Source organism: Schistocerca nitens, chromosome 3, assembly GCF_023898315.1.
Source record: "Schistocerca nitens isolate TAMUIC-IGC-003100 chromosome 3, iqSchNite1.1, whole genome shotgun sequence".
NCBI classification, from domain to species: Eukaryota; Metazoa; Arthropoda; class Insecta; order Orthoptera; family Acrididae; genus Schistocerca; species Schistocerca nitens.
In genome coordinates this window covers 937,752,311-937,773,405 of record NC_064616.1, presented here as the reverse complement: position 1 = coordinate 937,773,405, position 21,095 = coordinate 937,752,311, and the positions used below count along the sequence as shown (strand labels likewise).

The window sequence follows — 21,095 nt, the reverse complement described above, 5'->3', positions numbered from 1 at the left end:
AACAATGAAGTTATTAAGGATAGCACCTACACATTGTAGGTTGTACACTGACAAAATTCTGGAAGTTGTACATAGACATGGGTACTTTCTGAATGTTTTGGTATAAGAAAATTTTCCGGTGGTTTGTTATGGAGTCATTGCATTTAATTTGATCTCTTACCCTCATTTATCTTTGTATCTATATTGCACTGAAAGTATCTGCTCAACAGTGCAAATGTAAGCGGTATAAGTTGTGTGTCTTGTTTGGAAACAAACCACTCACAGCACTTGCTGCTGACAACAGTAATGCTCAATTTACTATTTGCTCTCAAGTTGGGATTCAACAATGCTCAGTTCTGCATCAAGTTTGTTTTTTAGTTGTATGTTAACAGTAATAAACAGTATGTTTTGGTGAATGCATATTACAGGTTCTTTCACTGCTATGAAGGTATTTTCACAGGAACAAAGGTAGCTGTATAAATTTATTAACACATAATTACCCTATAATGAGCCACCAGAGACCGTGGCCCCTTATACCAAAATCCTAAGAAAATGTCCCTGAACAACCTAAAAAATTCTGTCAGTGCAGTATGGGTTCACCATATACAGGGTAGTCCATTGATCATGACTGGGCCAAGTATCTCACGGAATAAGCGTCAAACGAGAAAACTACAAAGAACGAAACTTGTCTAGCTCGAAGGGGGAAACCAGATGGCGCTATGGTTGGCCCGCTAGATGGCGCTTCAATAGGTCAAACGGATATCAACTTCGTTTTTTAAATAAGAACCTCCATTTTTATTACATATTTGTGTAGTACATAAAGAAATATGAATGTTTTAGTTGGACCACTTTTTTCGCTTTGTGATAGATGGCGCTGTAATAGTCACAAACATATGACTCACAATTTTAGACGAACAGTTGGTAACAGATGGGTTTTTAAATTAAAATACAGAATGTTGGTATGTTTGAACATTTTATTTTGGTTGTTCCAATGTGATACATGTACCTTTGTGAACTTATCATTTCTGAGAACGCATGCTGTTACAACATGATTACCTGTAAATACCACATTAATGCAATAAATGATCAAAATTATGTCCGTCAACCTCAATGCATTTGGCAATATGCATAACGACATTCCTCTCAACAGCGAGTAGTTTGCCTTCTGAAATGTTCGCACATGCATTGACAATGAGCTGACGCATGTTGTCAGGCATTGTCAGTGGATCACGATAGCAAATATCCTTCAACTTTCCCCACAGAAAGAAATCCGGGGACGTCAGATCCGGTGAACGTGCGGGCCATGGTATGATGCTTCGACGACCAATCCACCAGTTATGAAATATGCTATTCAACATCGCTTCAACCGCATGCGAGCTATGTGCCAGACATCCATCATGTTGGAAGTACATCGCCATTCTGTCATGCAGTGAAACATCTTGCAGTAACTTTGGTAGAACATTACGTAGGAAATCAGCATACATTGCACCATTTAGATTGCCATCGATAAAATGGGGGCCAATTATCCTTCCTCCCATAATGCCGCAACATACATTAACCCGCCAAGGTCACTGATGTTCCACTTGTCGCAGCCATCGTGGATTTTCCATTGCGCAATAGTGCATATTATGCCTGTTTACATGACCGCTGTTGATGAATGATGCTTCGTCGCTAAATAGAACGCGTGCAAAAAATCTGTCATTGTCCCGTAATTTCTCTTGTGCCCAGTGGCAGAAAGGTAAACGATGTTCAAAGTCATCACCATGCAATTTCTGGTGCATAGAAATATGGTATGGGTGCAATCGATGTTGATGTAGCATTCTCAACACCGATGTTTTTGAGATTCCCAATTCTCGCCGCAGCAGCTAAAACACCTACTTGGGCATCGTCATTTGTTGCAGGTCATGGTTGATGTTTCACATGTGGCTGAACACTTCCTGTTTCCTTAAATAACGTAACTATCCAATGAACGGTCTGGACACTTGGATGTCGTCGTCCAGGGTACCGAGCAGCATACATAGCACACGCCCGTTGGGCATTTTGATCACAGTAGCCATACATCAACACAATATCGACCTTTTCTGTAATTGGTAAACGGTCCATTTTAACACAGGTAATTTACCACGAAGCAAATACTGTCCACACTGGCAGAATGCTACGTGATACCACGTACTTATACTATTAAAGTGCCATCTATCACAAAGCGAAAAAAGTGGTCCAACTAAAACATTAATATTTCTTTATGTACTACACGAATATGTAGTAAAAAATGGGGGGGGGGGTTCTGTTTAAAAAAAACAGCAGTTGATATCCGTTTGACCTATGGCAGCACCATCTAGCGGGCCAACCATAGCGTCATTTGGTTTTCCCCGTCAAGTTAGACGAGTTTCGTTCTTTGTAGTTTTTTCGTTTGATGCTTATTTCGGGAGATATTTGGCCCTATCACTATCAAGGAACACCCTGTACATGTACTATGGTGTAAACCAGTTATCTGAGGTATTGAAATATATGAACACCATTTGCACCAAATGCACAGTTTATCTTCCAAGATGGGTGTGAATGCCTCTGGTGGAATGTGACTGGTCATGTTCCAAGTCTAGAACAGTAATCTGCTGCAATACAATCCTTGAGTTATGTTGAACTATCTGAAGTTTTATAATACCTAGGGACCTACTTCTGTTGTAGAGGGGTGTAATTTAAGCCTCTGGGTCTCTTCAGATGTTGGGAGAGCTGAGGCTGGGGTGACGCACTGGATACCCCTCATGCTGTGGAAAGTACTTCTGACAGTGACAGTGGACATAATGAAATCAATTTTGTCAAAAACATACCGACAGCATGTTACATTTGGGACAGGCTCTTCAGTGTGGTAAACAGCCGACAGCTCCAGCTGTTTAGCTTTTTTACATAATAGCTCACTTAACAATTAATAAACTGAAAATAACTCCACTACATGGGGTGTTCAGAAATTCCTATTATAAACTTCTCAGACTTGCAGAGGGGAGAGAGTACATAATATTTTGAGTAGGAACCCATGTGCAGAAATAACAATTTCCATTTTATGATACTTTCAATTCAGATCTTTAACTCAGCCACTTCTAGTTGAGGAACTGGATTAGGTGTGTGACAGCACAATTATTAGGTAACAATTCGAAAGGAAGAGTAACAAAACATCAATTTATCACTCAAACACATTTTTTTGTGGCAACACTTAAACATTGTATTTTCACATTAATCCAAACAAAAGAAAAAAGAACCCAGCATATTGTACATACAGAACAGTACTGATGCACTGCAATAGCGGCTCAATGTGGCGACCACCAACAATGTTACAGTCATTGTAAATAAGAAGCCTGTTCTGGTACGCACTCTCCATTGCATCTGGTGTCTCTTCAATTCGTAGTGCACTGGCCAGAACCCATACCAGCAGACTTTCCTCAGTCTTTACAGGAGTCTCTTAAGTTAAACTTCACATATTGCCCAAAAAGAAGGTGTCCGTAGGAGTTAAATCTGGTAATCGCAGCAGCCATGTGGTTGGACCATCTCCACCTATCCATCTTCCAGCATATTGTCTGCTGAGATGCCAACGAACTGCATGTGAGAAGTGAGGTGGTGCACCATCATGCTGAAACCCTATTTCTTGAGAGACATTCAGTGGCACAGCTTCCAAGAACAGGTGCAATACGTTTTGTAGGAATATCAAGTATGTATAATCAGCTGGCTTGAGTGGCAGGAAGTATGGCCCATCCAGAATATTTGCCCACATGTTAATGCGAAACCAGTGCCAAGATCCCTGAACATGCATGGCACAAGGGTTTTCATTTGCCCAGACATGGCTGTTTCACAAATTCGGAATATGGTCCATAGTGAATGTACATTCATCCGTGAACAGAATTTGATGCGGAAAAACTGGTGTGTCGATGCAGTGGTGCAGAAAACACATGCACCAAGCAACGTGTTGTGGAAAATTCAGTTGGACTCATAGTGTGTACCCTTTGTAAATGGTATGGATGTAATTGTTGCTCATGCAGAACATCGCAAACAATGGTGTGACATGCAATTGTTCTAGTAGTCATTGCCACGTTCTCTTCAACACAATGCAGTACATCAGCTTCAAATTTGGGCATGCAGCATTGCCGTGAAGGTCCACAGTCCTGCCTCTTCATGGTGAAGGTACCTGTTTCTCAGAGCAGCTGTGTAACTTGGGCAAAAAGTTTGTGTAGTGACGTTCTATATTGCACAAAATATTTATGATACAACTGATTATAATCCGTTCATCATAAGAATAAAACTGATGTAAACGAACACAAACGTGATGATTGGTCAGAAGCCATAGCACACATACACTGGTGGTGTTACACTCTTGGAAGTAGGTCCTACTTATGAATTAGGTATCTTATTACTTAGTTACGTTAAATGAAACTTTAAGATATTCAAATGTATTAACAGCCATCTACGTTTTTCTTAATCATGCTTTAGCTACGTAGTTTTGTCAAAATTTGTGTAGTCACAGCCTCTGCAGCGTTGTGCTCTGATTGTCGTGCTGTTAATACGCAGTATGAAAATGGCTGAGGCTGCTTTCCGTTTCATAGTGAAACACGGGCATGGAAAACGGTTAAAAAGTGCCGAGAAATAGGCTGTTCTCTTAACGTTTTTCATAAATTTACGAAGGTAATCGGCTTTGAAGTTTTCCCTACACTGTATATACTGCAGTTGATTATCAAATCTATATTGAACATGTAGTGCAGTCTGTAATGTTATGGCATGTGAAGCTACTCCGTTAATTTGTGCGTTGTTTCAAATCTCCTCAGTATCATTTTTTTCTCGTTTAATTTTAAATACCTACATCTAGTAATTATAAAACTCATCATCATATTTGATGCATAATGCACATCTTCGTGTTTCTAATTACATACTGGACGCGAAATTCCTGTTGCCATTTCAAATACAAATTCTTGATTATAGATATTTTATGAAAGACTGTTCACAAAATTTGATTAAATTAAGAAAACATAACAATTTAATTTTTAAGGCAAAAATGAAAACCAAACCCTCTTTACCTGGACTACGTCCATTGTCCACAGAGGTAGATAAGTATCATAGAAACATGAAAAACAATCATTTTCACAGCATCGAGCACATCATATAAATGCAGCATTTTTACATTTTCTACTGTACCATCACAATATTAACCCAGCAGAACTGATCTGGAGCCAAGCTGCGGGATTTGGCCCGAGAAGTAACAAGACTGTTAAGCTGTCAGACGTACTGGAACTAACGCACGCAACTTTTTCACGTGTCACTGCCGAATGCTGGCAGGATATAGAATGGCTCGTCATAAACGAAGAAGAGAGAATGCTGCACCTGGTTGGGTTCATGGATTCTATTGTTGATAGGCTCATTATCAACATAGAAGGTGACACTTCCAGAACTGACATGTATTTATTGGAGTTGGATAGGGAAAGAGCTAAGAGATTACAAGATGACTGACTGTAATTAATACCTTCAGTGGCTTCAATATTTAACCATATGGTGAAATCCTTCAATACTCTCTTATGTTACACACAGCTAATGCAGAAAAATTACCCTGTGGTTAAGTCAGGAATTTTAATCATTCTTGTTTTTAATTACAATAGTACGTTAGGTAAAAACGATAATGTGTTGCGGTTTTCGTCTAGTAGTCTAAGGAGGGTATTGTTGGAAATTTGCAGTGTGTTATTTAATCCCGATTAAAAATTAAATGACATTCAAAGCTGTATTGCTCCTCTGCTTGACTCTTTTTAAGTGTGAATTGCAGCTGGCCATGTCACTGCAGACCAGTGCTGCCCAAGTTAAATGCGTCAGTAAAGCTATTGCCCCTTATTATCACTAAGTTGATGTGCGCGTAATGCACAGCACAAAACGTACCCTTATTATCGTACTAAACAGTATTTGAGACAGCTTGGCTGCAGTTCCATGTGAAACAGAAATCCAATGATGTTCCAGCAAATGCGGAAGAATACATAGCGCAATGTTTACATCAGGTTTATTCGTATGATGAACACATTGTAGCAGTTCTTCTGTTACCTTGAACTTTGTCGTACACAAGGAGCATCACTGTGTATTCTGAAAACATGTACTAAACCATGTTTACTTTACCGGAGATGCACAGGCATTGGATAGGTCTCACGGCAAGGCAGACATTCAGTGACATCAGGTGACCGTCTGACACACTATACATCATGTCGTATACCCTACTGCATGCTGCGACAAGCAACTCTGAGACTTTTCTCTTTCATCTCAACATTCGTGGATGCATTACACATCTGAACTGAAACTGTTGTAGAATAGAAACGGTAAATTTATGGACATGGGTTCCTACTCAAAATATTATGTACTCACTCCCCTCTACAAGTCCTAAAAGTTTGTAATGGCAGTTTACAAACACCCTGTATGAACAAAAGTTCAGTGGATTTATTTTGTCTATTCCTGTAAGAGAACTGGACAGAAAATGCTGGGGAGATATAGTTGTCTGTAAACTGAAAATTGAGCAACGCTCAAAGTTGGGTATGTTGCCTTTCCCAGAAGAACATCCACAGCTGCCATACATGATGACGAACAATGACTTTCCTCTCTAGCAGTGTAGAATAGTGTGTGGAGATTTATGTAGATCCTGTCCATATGCATTTCTTGCATTAGTGGTATCCACATTTTGTAGAAAATAAACATTCCCCAGGCATGGTTCCCAGTGATCCATGAGGTGCACTGTGGTAGGTCAACATCACACTGTGAGACACCCTGTAGTTATTTTTTGTGGCGTAGAAAGAGTGGGAAATTACCTGCTCGATCCTCAGTGTGCAGACGTATGAAGGAGGGATATTCATGAACACAATCTGGTGACATACCTTCCCTTGTGCTACTACCCCTATCACCCTGTTACACCCCCAAGAACACAATTAATATGGTTCTACTGAAGTTAGATATGATACACACATATAAAACTTCTTGTTATCCCACTTCATTTGAAGATAAACATTACATTAGTTAAAATAATATTTTTACTAATCTGCAATTTATCCATCACCTGCAGTGCAGAAACTATTTTTTCTTGAGAAAAATTGTACAGGATGTTTCTTGTAGGATGTGTACTGTAGTTTAATTCTGTACTGGGAAACATTTTTGCTACAGGCAGTGGTTTTTGTGTTGTTCAAGAGGAAACATTAAAGTGACCTTTAAACACACCCCACGTATCAGGGCTTTTACTGTGTTGTTCAGGACACTCCCTCCTAACACTCTGCAAAAATTTGCGACTATACAATTTTTTTCCCCAATCAACATTTTTTGGTCTTCATTGACTGGGCTAATACATACACTGAAGTGCCAAAGGAACTGGTATAGGCATGCGTTTTCAAAGATATATGCAAAAAGGCAGAGTGCGGCACTGGGGTCACCAATGCCTATATAAGACAACAAGTGTCTGGTGCTGTTGTTAGATCAGTTACTGGTGGTAGAATGGCAAGTTATCAAGATTTAAGCGAGTTTGAACGTGGTATTATCGTCCTTATATGAGCGATGGGACGCAGCATCTCTGAAGTAGCGATGAAGTGGGATTTTCCCATACAACCATTTCACAATACCACGAATGTCAGGAATTGGGTAAAACATCAAATCTCTGACATCCCTGAGGCCAGAAAAATATCCTGCAAGAATGAGACCAATGACAACTGAAGAGAATCGTTCAACGTGGCAGAAGTGCAACCCTTCCACAAATTACTGCATATTTCAGTGCTGGGCCATCGATAAGTGTCAGCGTGCGAACCATTCAACGAAACATCATCAATATGGGCTTTCGGAGCTGAAGGCCCACTTGTGTACCCTTGATGGCTGCACAATACAAAGCTTTACACCTCACCTGGGCCCACCAACACTACCATTGGACTGTTGTTGATTGGAAACATGTTGCCTAGTTGGACAAGTCTCGTTTCAAATTGTATCGAGTGGATGGACGTGTACAGGTATGGAGACAACCTCATGAATCGATGGACCCTGCATGTAAGCAGGGGCTGTTCAAGCTGCTGGAGACACTGTAATGGTGTGGGGCGTGTGCAGTTGGAGTGATATGGGACCCCTTATAGGTCTAGATACGACTGCGACACGTACATAAGCATCCTGTCTGATCGCCTGCATCCATTCATGTCCACTGTGCATTCCGACAGACTTGGGCAGTTAAAACAGGACAATACGATACCACACACATCCAGAATTGCTACAGAGTGGCACCAGGAACCCTCTTCTGAGTTTAAACACTTACCTTGGCCACCAAGAACGAGAAGTAGCAGAAATGAGAACACCAAAAAACTAAACATCAGGATTGATGGTCACGAACTAGTTGAAGTTAAGGAATTCTGCTAAATAGCTAGCAAAACAACCCATGACAGATAGAGCAAGGAGGACATCAAAAGCAGACTAGCACTGGAAAAAAAAGGCATTGCTGGGCAAGAGAAGTCTACTAGTATCAAACATAGACCTAAATTTGAGGAATAAATTTCTGAGAATGTATGTTTGGAGCACGGTATTGTATGGTAGTGAAACATAGAACTGAAGAGAATGTAAGCATTTGAGATGTGGTGCTACAGACAATTAAGCGGACTGATAGGGTAAGGAATGAGGAAGTTCTGTGCAGAATTGGAGAGGAAAGGAATTTGTGGAAAACACTGACAAGTAGTAGTTCCATGGTACTAGAGAGAGCTACAGAGGGAAAAACCTGTAGAGGAAGACAGGGACTGGAATACATCTAGCAAATAGAATGAAATTTTCACTGCAGCGGTCTGTGCACTGATATGAAACTTCCTGGCATATTAAAACTGTGTGCAGGACCAAGACTCTAACTCGGTACCTTTGCCTTTTGCGGGTAAGTGCTCTACCGACTGAGTTACCCAAGCACGACTCACGACCCCTCCTCACAGCGAAAGGCAAAGGCCCTGAATTTTAGTCGCGGTTGGCACACATTTTTAGTCTGCTAGGAAGTTTCATCCAGCAAAAAGTTGAGAACGTAGGTTGCAAGTGCTATTCTGACATGAAGAGGTTGGCACAGAAGAGGAATTCGTGGTGGGCTGCATAAAACCAATCAGAAGACTGATGACTCAAAAAAACATGGGGGCATTGCCTATCTGTGAAAAATACAAATGGCTCTGAGCACTACGCGACTTAACTTCTGAGGTCATCAGTCGCCTAGAACTTAGAACTAATTAAACCTAACTAACCTAAGGACATCACACACAGCCAAGCCCGAGACAGGATTCAAACCTGTGACCGTAGCGGTCACTTGGTTCCAGACTCTAGCGCCTAGAACCGCACAGCTACACCGGTCGGCATGAAAAATACAATACTAGCTCGAGGTCTAGGTTGCAGCAAGATATAAGACGAAAAGTGCAAGACCATGCCTGAGGTCTAGATTACAATATGAACATATGTAGCCCATGTCTATGTAATATAACTCATTACGTACAAATATTAGGGACTAACAGTCAACCAGGCAGAGCATAGATCAAAAATGATAAATTTAACACAAAATTACATCCATAGTATAAACTGTAACAACGGAAAAGAAATCTTCTGTAAAAAAATATAAAAACTTTTTTCCATTAGTAAAATAGACATGCACATTATAGGTGGAAAGCCAAGCATCAGAGTGGTTGTCCACTGTCTTTGTGAAGACATGTAAGAGTGGCCTTCCTCCTACTCCCATCTCAGTAATGGAATAAGGTAAGCAATAGAAAGAATGCCCCCAACCCCCCACACTAACCATGCCTTCTTGGTTCAAATGGCTCTGAGCACTATGGGACTCAACTGCTGTGGTCGTCCCCTAGAACTTAGAACTACTTAAACCTAACTAACCTAAAGACATCACACACATCCATGTCCGAGGCAGGATTCGAACCTGCGACCGTAGTGGTCGTGCGGTTCCAGACTGTAGCGCCTTTAACCGCTCGGCCACTCCGGCCAGCCATGCCTTCTTGTTCTGACTTAACAGCAAGGTGAGTTTCTATCCATTTTTGAAAGCAACTTTCCTGAAACAAACTAATTAAATGCAATAGCAGCAACTTATTAAAGAAACCTTAGATCTCTACAGCTAACATTCTCTTCACAAGAAAAAAAGGAGTTGTACAAAATAGCCAAAACAAGTAAAAATGACCCAGAGACACTTTCTGATTGTAAGCAGTACTGTAACATATTAAGAAAAGTTGAAAGAAAATGCAGCAGTATTCACGTCTTGTCTGAAACTGACAGATCAGATAATAAAGTAAAATCGACATGGAATACTGTTAAAAGAGAGACAGAAAGAAACCATAGAAGATGACATTATTTCTGTTAAAGATAATGGGAACATAGTAAAAGGAAGTCCAACTGTAGCAGATTTTTTTAATAACTGCTTCTTAGAAATAGGTAAGGAAAGTGGCGCAAGTAACTCAGAAGAGAAAGCAAAACAGTACACCAAAGCAGCAATATAGAAAACTTTCAGTTAATTAAAAATTAATCTCACAATCCCTCTGAAATAAGGATCATCATCATGACACTGAAAAGTAAAAGTCTTATGGGATGGATAATGTCTCTGGTAAGACACTAAAAGTGTGTGGTCCTATAATATGTAAAATTCTTACTCACTTATGTAATGCATCATTAACTCGGGGGTTTTTCCCAGAAAGACTGAAATATGCCATTGTTAGACTTGTCTATAAACAGGGTGGCTCACAAACATCAGTAACTACCATCCAGTGTCATTACTGACATCATTTTCTAAAAGTTTGGGAAGGTAATGTACTCCAGGGTTGTCACATGTGAAGTAATGAGACACTTAGACAATCACAGTCTGGATTTTAAAATGTTAATTCCACTGAGTCAGCCGTTTATACATTTATCAAGTACATGGAAAATGATTTAAATCCAAATAGAGGTGTTTTGCAGGATATGCTTCCTGCAACCACCCTAGAAGGAAAACAAAGACAGAGGATGAGATGGTCAGATGAAGTTAATCGGCACCTCATGTTCTGTTATTACCAAGCAACAAACCTAGGAACCAACACAACTGGATACAGATCACAAGTATACACAACATTTATTACCAGATACCCAGAATTAAAAATTTTAACAGAACAACGACGAGCTGATCAGATCCGTGTAATAATCAAAAATAACAGGATACCCCAGTCAGAATTAGAAAACATCACACAACAAGTACAACAAATACTGGAACAAAATAATGTGCAATCAGAAGAAGAAGAAAATACAGTAATGGACTCAAACATCCCAGAGCAAACAAACAAAGAACAACACGCATCAATTAAACAATCAGAGGAAAACGAAATCTTAAGACAGCCACCAGAACAAGCACAAATAGAACACGAAGTGACACACATGTTAGATATAGAAGAAAAATTTCAGCTGACATATATAGAATACAAAGACACAAATACAGACATTAGACCATTCTTGCATAGACCGCCAAATAACCCACAAGTCGAAACAACAATAAAAACTATCAACACAATCATACACAACAAAATAAATGAAAACACAACAATGGAAGAGTTACAACTACTGGTTTATATAGGAGCACTCACTACACTAAATATACACACTAGGCTGAGATCAGAACCAACCAACACACAGAAGAAACCCACAAAACCAGCATGGCAACACAGGCTACAGATCAGAATAGAAAAACTGAGAAAAGACATCAGACAGCTAACACAATTTATAAGAAATGAAATGCCAGAAAAAAAACGAAAATGGTTAGGTAAAATCTCACAACAAGAAGCGATAGAGCAATTAGATGAAAAGAAGCAGAAATTACAAACATTGGCCAAACGACATAGAAGATACAAAAAAAGTGAAAATAGAAGGAAACAAAACCAAACATTCAACACAAACCAAAAGAAATTTTACCAGGCAATAGATAACACACACATTAAAATAGACAATCCACCAAACATAACAGACATGGAACACTTCTGGAGCAACATATGGTCAAACCCAGTACAACATAACAGGCATGCACTGTGGATACAAGCAGAAACAGACACATACAAGATGATACCACAAATGCGTGAAGTGATAATTTTGCAACATGAAGTCACCCAAGCAATTAATTCTACTCACAATTGGAAAGCCCCTGGAAAAGATAAAATAGCAAATTTCTGGCTAAAGAAGTTCACCTCAACACATTCACATCTAACTAAATTATTTATCAGTTACATTGCAGACCCATACACATTCCCTGATACACTTACACAAGGAATAACTTATCTGAAACCTAAAGATCAAGCAGACACAGCAAACCCAGCTAAATATCGCCCCATAACATGCCTACCAACAATATACAAAATATTAACTTCAGTCATTACAAAGAAATTAATGACACATACAATGACACCTAATCGCCTATACTCATACATCTGCCAACTAATGATGCCTTTTTAGTGCCTTCTGCAATATGAAGTTGAACAGACTTTTGGGTATGTAGTCTCCCTGCTTTGCACCAGTCTCAACCATAGAACATTCAGATTCCCTGCCTTCAACCCTCACTTTACACTTAGCTTCCTCGATGCATTTTCTTGTTGTACTGATCGGTTTCAAAAGTATTCCTCTTTCTTGCATTATCTTAGATATGACTTCACAGTTGATACTATCGTAAGATTTCTTCATGTCTATAAACATACAATTAACTATCGCCCTATCTCTCTATTAACAACATTTTCAAAAGTCCTAGAAAAAGCTCTGTACAACAGGATTGTGGCACACCTTGGTGACCTGAACATCATTAACAGTCAGCAGTTTGGTTTTCAAAAGGGAGTTCCAATAGATATCGCAATTTTATCATTCACAAATGATGTTCTAGAGTCTATAAACAGCAAGAGGCTGCCAATTGGTGTCTTATGCGACCTATCACAGGCGTTCGACTGCGTAGATCACCAGATACTCTTCAAGAAGGCCTGTCATTATGGAATTACAGGACCTGTAGGGAACTGGTTAAAGTCGTACCTCGAAAATAGGAAGCAGAAGATTATTCTAGATGTTTCAGATAGTGTATCACAATATATAGTGGACTCTGAGTGGGGAATTGTGCAGCATGGAGTGCCATAGGGATCAGTGCTTGGGCCCTTGCTGTTCCTCATATATGTTAATGACCTGCCTTTATCCATCAATAAGCAGTGTAAATTTACAATGTTCGCTGATGATACGAGCATTGTGGTGGATAATGTGTCAACTACTAACTTAGAATCCGAGGTCAATGATATCATTAAAGAAGTTCTGGGTTGGTTTAGTATTAACTAAGAAGAGAGGGGGGAGAGAGGGGGGAGAGAGGGGGAGGGGGGGGAGAGGGGGGAGGCGGGGAGGGGGAAGAGAGGGGAGGGGGAGGGGGAAGAGAGGGGGAGGGGGGAGAGAGGGGGGAGGGGGAGAGAGGAGGGAGGGGGGAGGCGAGAGGGGGGAGGCGAGAGGGGGGAGGAGTGGGGCGAGAGGGGGCAGGGGTTGTGGGGGAGAGGGGAGAGAGGGGGAGAGAGGGGGAGGGGAGAGAGGGGGGAGAGAGGGGGAGGGGAGAGAGGGGGAGGGGAGAGAGGGGGAGGGGAGAGAGGGGGAGAGGGGAGAGAGGGGGGGAGAGGGGGAGGGGGGAGAGGGTGGAGGAGTGGGATGAGAGGGGGCAGACGGTGGGAGAGGGGGCAGACGGTGGGAGAGGGGGCAGACGGTGGGAGAGGGGGCAGATGGTGGGAGAGGGGGCAGACGGTGGGAGAGGGGGCAGACGGTGGGAGAGGGGGCAGACGGTGGGAGAGGGGGCAGACGGTGGGAGAGGGGGCAGACGGTGGGAGAGGGGGCAGACGGTGGGAGAGGGGGCAGACGGTGGGAGAGGGGGCAGACGGTGGGAGAGGGGGCAGACGGTGGGAGAGGGGGGCAGACGGTGGGAGAGGGGGGCAGACGGTGGGAGAGGGGGGCAGACGGTGGGAGAGGGGGGCAGACGGTGGGAGAGGGGGCAGACGGTGGGAGAGGGGGGCAGACGGTGGGAGAGGGGGGCAGACGGTGGGAGAGGGGGGCAGACGGTGGGAGAGGGGGGCAGACGGTGGGAGAGGGGGGCAGACGGTGGGAGAGGGGGGCAGAGGGTGGGAGAGGGGGGCAGAGGGTGGGAGAGGGGGGCAGAGGGTGGGAGAGGGGGGCAGAGGGTGGGAGAGGGGCGGGGGAGAGGGGCGGGGGAGAGGGGCGGGGGAGTGGGGCGGGGGAGTGGGGCGGGGGAGTGGGGCGGGGGAGTGGGGCGGGGGAGTGGGGCGGGGGAGTGGGGCGGGGGGGAGAGGGGTGAGAGGGGCGGGGGAGTGGGGCGGGGGGAGAGGGGTGGGGGAGTGGGGCGGTGGAAGAGGGGCGGGGGGAGAGGGGTGGGGGAGAGGGTGGGGGAGAGGGGTGGGGGAGAGGGGTGGGGGAGAGGGGTGGGGGAGAGGGGTGGGGGAGACGGGGACAGAGGGGGTAGAGGGGGTAGAGGGGGAAATGGGGGAGAGGGGGTAGAGGGGGAAAGGGGGTAGAGGGAGAAAGGGGGGCAGGGGTTTGGGTGGGTGGGTGGAGAGGGGGTAGAGGGGAGTGAGGGGGCGGGAGATGGGGAGAGAGGGGAGAGGGGGCGGGAGGGGGGAGAGGGGGCTTTAGGGGGGAGAGGGGGCTTGAGGGGGGAGAGGGGGCTTTAGGGGGGAGAGGGGGCTTGAGGGGGGAGAGGGTGCTTGAGGGGGGAGAGGGGGCGGGAGTGGGGAGAGGGGGCGGGAGGGGGAGAGGGGGCGGGAGGGGGAGAGGGGGCGGGAGGGGGAGAGGGGGCGGGAGGGGAGAGGGGGCGGGAGGGGGGAGAGGCGGCGGGAGGGGGGAGAGGCAGCGGGAGGGGGGCGAGGCGGCGGGAGGGGGGCGAGGCGGCGGGAGGGGCGTCGGAGGAGGGTGGAGGGTGGGAGAGGGGGGCGGAGGGGGTGGAGAGGGGGAGAGGGAGGCAGAGGGTGGGAGAGGGAGGCAGAGGGTGGGAGAGGTAGGGGGAGGGAGGGAGGGGGGGAGAGGGAGAGGGGGAGGGAGAGGGAGAGGGGGAGGGGGAGGGAGAGGGGGAGGGAGAGGGGGAGGGAGAGGGAGAGGGGGAGGGAGAGGGGGAGGGAGAGGGAGAGGGAGAGGGAGAGGGAGAGGGAGAGGGAGAGGGAGAGGGAGAGGGAGAGGGAGAGGGAGAGGGAGAGGGAGAGGGAGAGGGAGAGGGAGAGGGAGAGGGAGAGGGAGAGGGGGGAGGCAGAGGTGGTAGTGCTTGAGACTGGTAATTCCTGGTTGAAGTTGTTGTTTCCCCACCCCCGTTCAGTTCAAATGACTAATAATGTAAGTATATAATTTATCAAATATTAACAAATACCTAATTGTCATTTACTATGAAAAATACATATCTTATTTGTAATTACATATTGCACACAAAATTTCAGTTTTCATTTCAAATATAAGTTCTTGATTAGGTACTGATATTTTATAGAACATTGTTAGTAAAGAAAGTTTAAATTAAAAAACAAATTAAAACATTATTGCAACTTTACATACTTTACTCTACTAGAAATCCGAGTAGAACAAGAATCTTTGTTTAAAAATTTATATTACTGAACCTGGGCTGCACACTTTACAGGTAAGCAGTTGCTTACTGCACCACATGGTCCAACAAAAAGCTGAACTAGATTTAGCTAATTGAAGAGGCTAAAAAAAATTTCAAAGTCCATTTTCAAGAGAATTTTTGAGAGTTGCGTCAAACTGCTTTGGCATATTGATATTCCAGTTCTGAACTTGATGTACCATAAACATAAAGAATCATAAAAATTCAATTGCTGTGTGGTCTCCTTGTGAGTACGGATATTTTAGTCTGACACTAACGTGTTTGTTCAACATCCGGGCTAGTATTGTTCCCAGGTTTGCTCCACAAGAATGTGCATGAAGATGATCTATACACTGCATCATGATAATACCCCTCTGTAATTCTCACAGGTGGATCTTCTCCTTTCTTTTATATTGGATATATGATTACTTCTGCCATCTTTTCATTTCTTCAACACTGCAGAATCAATCCATATTTTCTGCACACTTCTCCATCTTGTTTTAGCAGTTCTATCACCAGGCTGTTGATTCCCGGAGATACATTTTTCATTTGCTGTAGCATTGTGTGTCTTTCACTCACTCAAGACTTTTACACATTTGGTCCTTCATAATTCCCACTTTCTTCTGTTACCTTGTTTCTAGTAGGGCTATTGACTCTTCAAATTATTCTAATCACAGTTCCATACCTCCTTCTTGGCCAGCTTTCCATCACAGCCATTCTTGATTTATGCCGTTATTTTGAAGAACCTAGCAACCTAAAACATTTTACATCAACCGTAACCAGAGATTCTACGATAGCAAGTATATATACAATTTCTTTGTTTTAGCTAGGTGTAACAATGAAACAGCGAATGAATACTTTACTTTCTATGGCTCTGATGTGACTCATTTAAGTGCCACGTTAGGATCCAAATGTCTGGGGTTCTGTCCCTGGTCAGTCTTAGGATTTTTATTTGTCACTTACAGCTTCTTTGACATTTGACATTGTTAATATGAAAAATGAAGAACTGCAGCATGATTTAAAGACACTGTTAAACTGTACGTCCCCAAATAACTGACTCGGTAAGTCAGTACAATGGTTGGAGGAAGACAAGGACATGCTAACTCCAAGTAAAGCTGAGAGGACGGGGCACGAGTCATGCTTGGGTAGCTCAGTTGGTAGAGCACTCGTCCGCGAAAGGCAAAGGTCCCGAGTTCGAGTCTCGGTCCAGCACACAGTTTTAATCTGCCAAGAAGTTTCATTATTATTGATGACAGCTTTACCTCCATGAATTTCAAGCCTGAAAACCATGTGACTTTCTGAATAATTACCTTAAGCCATTCTTTATCAGTAAGACGGTCAGAGTAATCAACTTCTTTACGCTGTCTTGAACCTCTTCCATAACTATGTTCATCTTCCTCCTCTTCCTCAGTCCATTTTACCTGTTAACATAAAAGATATGTCAGACACATAAATCCAGTGTATAAATAATACCCCCCCCCCCCCCCCCCCGCAATCTATCTTTATGGAAAATACAACAGATACAGAGTGTACAACAATATACCACTGACAAGTGTTCATTCACATGGCCAAAGAGATCTAGTTCTAAGGGCACCAAGATATGAACATTCTAGAATGTTTTCAATAGCCCCACTGCATACAAACCTTGTATGGAGCCTAGAATTATTGTATTGTAAGAGGTAAGCTTCATCTAACTCTGGGATATGATTTTGGCTATTCAAGCCTTCAATCAGTCCACTTCTGCACCAGAAGACTACCAACGTACAGCTCAAATTTTATGCACAAAGGGGACAGTATAGGGAGTGTCAGTTTCTAAATGCAAGAAGTTTAGGTTCTGATGACTCAGCAATGGCAAGTCTTTAGAAGGGAAGAAGGAATACTGGAGTTTAATGTCTCATTGAAAACCACAACATACATCATGAACTCAAATGGACACAGATAAGAGAAGGAATTCTGCCATCGGCTTGTTGAAGAAACATTTGTATTTTGGAAACTATAGAAAACAGCTGAAATACCGCCAGAATATTGCACAAGGGAGGATGGAAAGAAAGATTAGGGGTTGATGTCCTGTCGGTGATCAGGTCACTGGAGATGCAGCATAAGATGGGATTTAAATCGAGTCAGACTAACAGCGTAAATCAAGGGTATGTTAAGTAGAATATACTAAAACGTTGGGAGGTTTGTCATTTTTTCTGTTATCTGCCGTTCCTCAGTTGTAACAAATTCATGGAGATATGTTCCAACTATGCATCTAAATGAAAGGCAGGTTGTTTTTTTGCCATATGCATTTCACTTCTTTTATTTATAATGCACCTTCAGTGGCCTGTAATACATGTTCCTTTTTATACATACAATAAATATATGGTGTAGTAGTTACAATATGTTAGGATGTTCCATTTGTCATTTTTTCCTCTTGTTTTTTCAGATGAGAAACAACTTTTGTAGCACAAATTTTATGAGATTAAACTATCGTTATGTGTTACTTACGATTTCCAGTGTTGATAACCATATCTGTGGTCCTGGAGATGTGTTCATTCAGTTCCCATGCTCCAGCTGGCCGATTTCCGGCATTTTTTTTTTTTCTACCCCCACCTCCCGCACCACCACCATCCACATTTACCACAACATATCACTTGAACTTTTCATTTTGTGATCAACATATGTTTAAAGTGTGAAGTGTTGCCAGCTGTTACTGTTATTTATCTTTCATCTTTTGTTTGTGTTATGTGTGTGTGGTTTGATAGGGTTGTTGCTTTCTAAGCGCGCGCGTGTGTGCGCGAGAGAGAGAGAGAGAGAGAGAGAGAGAGAGAGAGAGAGAGAGAAGGGGGGCAGGGGTCACTCTAATAATTTCCATGTCTTGTTCCATGTTGGATGGTTCATGACTATGTTTTATCAGGTGTTCAGCAAAGGTAGAATGGCTATTTTCATACTTCCAACTTCTTACATGTTCTTTATACCTAGTTTTCAATTAACTGCCTATCATCCCCAGATATACTGATGCACATTGTTGGCATTCTAACAAGCATATACCTGCTCCTTGGTATTTATGTTGTTTATCTGTTGTTCTTAGTAAAAGTGCCTGGAGTGTGTTTCTTGTTCTGTAAGCAATGTGCTATCCAGTATGTTGATTTGTGTTTCTACACTATGTGATCAAAAGTACACAGACACCCCCAAAAACATACGTTTTTCATATTAGCTGCATTGTGCTGCCACCTGCCGCCAAGTACTCCGTATCAGTGACCTCAGTAGTCATCAAACATCACGAGTGAGCGGAATGGGGCACTCCGCAGAACTCACAGACTTTCAATGTTGTCAGGTGATTGGGTGTCACATCATGCATCTGTACACGAGATTTCCACACTCCTAAACAGCCCTAGGTCCACTGTTTCCAATGTGATAGTGAAGTGGAAATGTGAAGGGGCATGTACAGCACAAAAGCATACAGGCCAACCTCATCTGTTGACTGACAGAGACCACCGACAGTTGAAGAGGGTCATAATGCTTAATAGGCAGACATCTATCAAGGCCATCACACAGGAATTCCAAACTGCACCAGGATACACTGCAAGCACTATGACAATTAGGTGGGAGGTGAGAAAACTTGGATTTCATGGTCGGAGTAGCTGCTCATAAGCCACAAATCACGCCGGTAAATGCCAAATGACGCCTTGCTTGGTGTAAGGAGCGCAAATATTGGCCAATTGAACAGTGGGAAAACATTGTGTGTAGTAACGAATCACAGTACACAATGTGGTGATCCGATAGCAGGGTGTGGGTATAGTGAATGCCCAGTGAACGTCATCTGCCAGCGTGTATAGTGCCAACAGTAAAATTCGGAGGCAGTGGTGTTATGGTGTGGTCATGATTTTCATGAAGGGCGGCTTGCATCCCTTGTTTTGCATGGCACTATCACAGCACAGGCCTACACTGGTGTTTTAAGTAACTAATTGCTTCCCCCTGTGGAAGAGCAATTCAGGGATGGCGATTGCATCTTTCAACACGATCGAGCACCTATTCATAATGCACGGTCTGTGGCGGAGTGGTTACATGACAATAACATCCCTGTAATGGACTGGCCTGCACAGAGTCCTGACCTGACTCCTATAGAACACCTTTGGGATGTTTTGGAACGCCGACTTCGTGCCAGTCATCACCAACCGACATCGATACCTCTCCTCAGTGTAGCACTCCGTAAAGAATGGGGTGCCATTCCCCAAGAAACCTTCAGGCACCTGACTGAATGTATGCCTGTGAGAGTGGGAGCTGCCATCAAGGCTAAGGGTGGGCCAACACCATATTGAATTCCAGCATTACCGATGGAGGGCGCACAAACTTTTAAGTCATTTTCAGCCATGTGTCCGGATACTTTTGATCACATAGTGTATGTTAAAGTGTACCTTTTCTTTCTGTTAGTCATGTCACAAGCATTACTGTTTTGTGTTTCTGTGTGGTCTGTAGTGTCTGTGGGGTTCTTTGGTGTGTGTCTGTGTGTGTGTGTGTGTGTGTGTGTGTGTGTGTGTTTTCTCTGCTTGTTTTCATTTTTCTTTAGCTGCATTTTGATTTTTCAGTTCAGTCTTTTGTACTATATGGGTGTTGTAGCCATTGTTTGTGGCTATGAGCTGTATTGGTTGTAACTCTTTTTCGTAGTTTTCTTTGCTAAGTGGAATAAGTGGTTGGATGAAGCATGTATAATTTTATCTGTGGCTGTTTGCTTTCTGAAGATGTCAAATGTGTGCTTCTTGCCGTCTCTCTCTATTGTTATATCCAAGAAATGCGTTTGCTTTTGTATTTCTTTTTCCATGGTGAATTGAATATTTTTATATAGACTGTTTATGTCTACACGAAGGTTATCTATTTTCTCTGTTGGTTATCTACCACGCAGATTATTTCATCCACATACCTGTACCAGTAAACAATTTCATATTCTTTCTTTGTGATGACTGTATCAATGATTCTGTTTTCTATGTGGCTGATGAATATGTCGCCAATGTTCCTGATATTGGGGATCCCACTGGAAGCTTATCTTTTTATAAGTAAAATTCCTTTTCAAATTGGAAGTAATTGTGAGATGTAAACAAAATCATAATGCAACATTATAAAATGAAGAACAGCTGAACAGTGAATAACACAAATGAACTCCTAACATCTTTACAATACTTACACAGTCCACAAACAGCATCACTCATCTCTTTCAACACAAAGAACATGTACACCGTGATAACCACTGTAGACACAATAAAACTGATTGGAGAAAACTTGCTGCCATATAACAAACTACTTGCAGATATATTAATGAAATAACCAAAGCCCTCAAAGTCATCACATCCTAACACACACACACACACACACACACACACACACACACACACACACTATGTAAGATAAACACACAGCGCCAGCTGGCAATACTACGCACTGTAAACACACACATGTTGATCACAAAACAAAAAGTGTAAGTGATGCGTTGTGATAAATGTGGGTGAAAAAACGCGAATCGGCCACCTGGAAC

The 21,095-nt window shown here is 42.9% G+C and overlaps 1 protein-coding gene across 1 annotated transcript in view; it reads right to left on the bottom strand.

The window, feature by feature from the left end:
• The window catches only part of LOC126249020 (ATP-dependent helicase brm-like), a 285,958-nt gene that overhangs the window by 43,473 nt on the left and 221,390 nt on the right, over nucleotides 1-21,095 (bottom strand). The window contains exon 22 of the mRNA XM_049950621.1: nucleotides 16,897-17,007. Coding sequence (XP_049806578.1) covers nucleotides 16,897-17,007 — 111 coding nt within the window. The remainder of the gene's footprint in view (nucleotides 1-16,896; nucleotides 17,008-21,095) is intronic.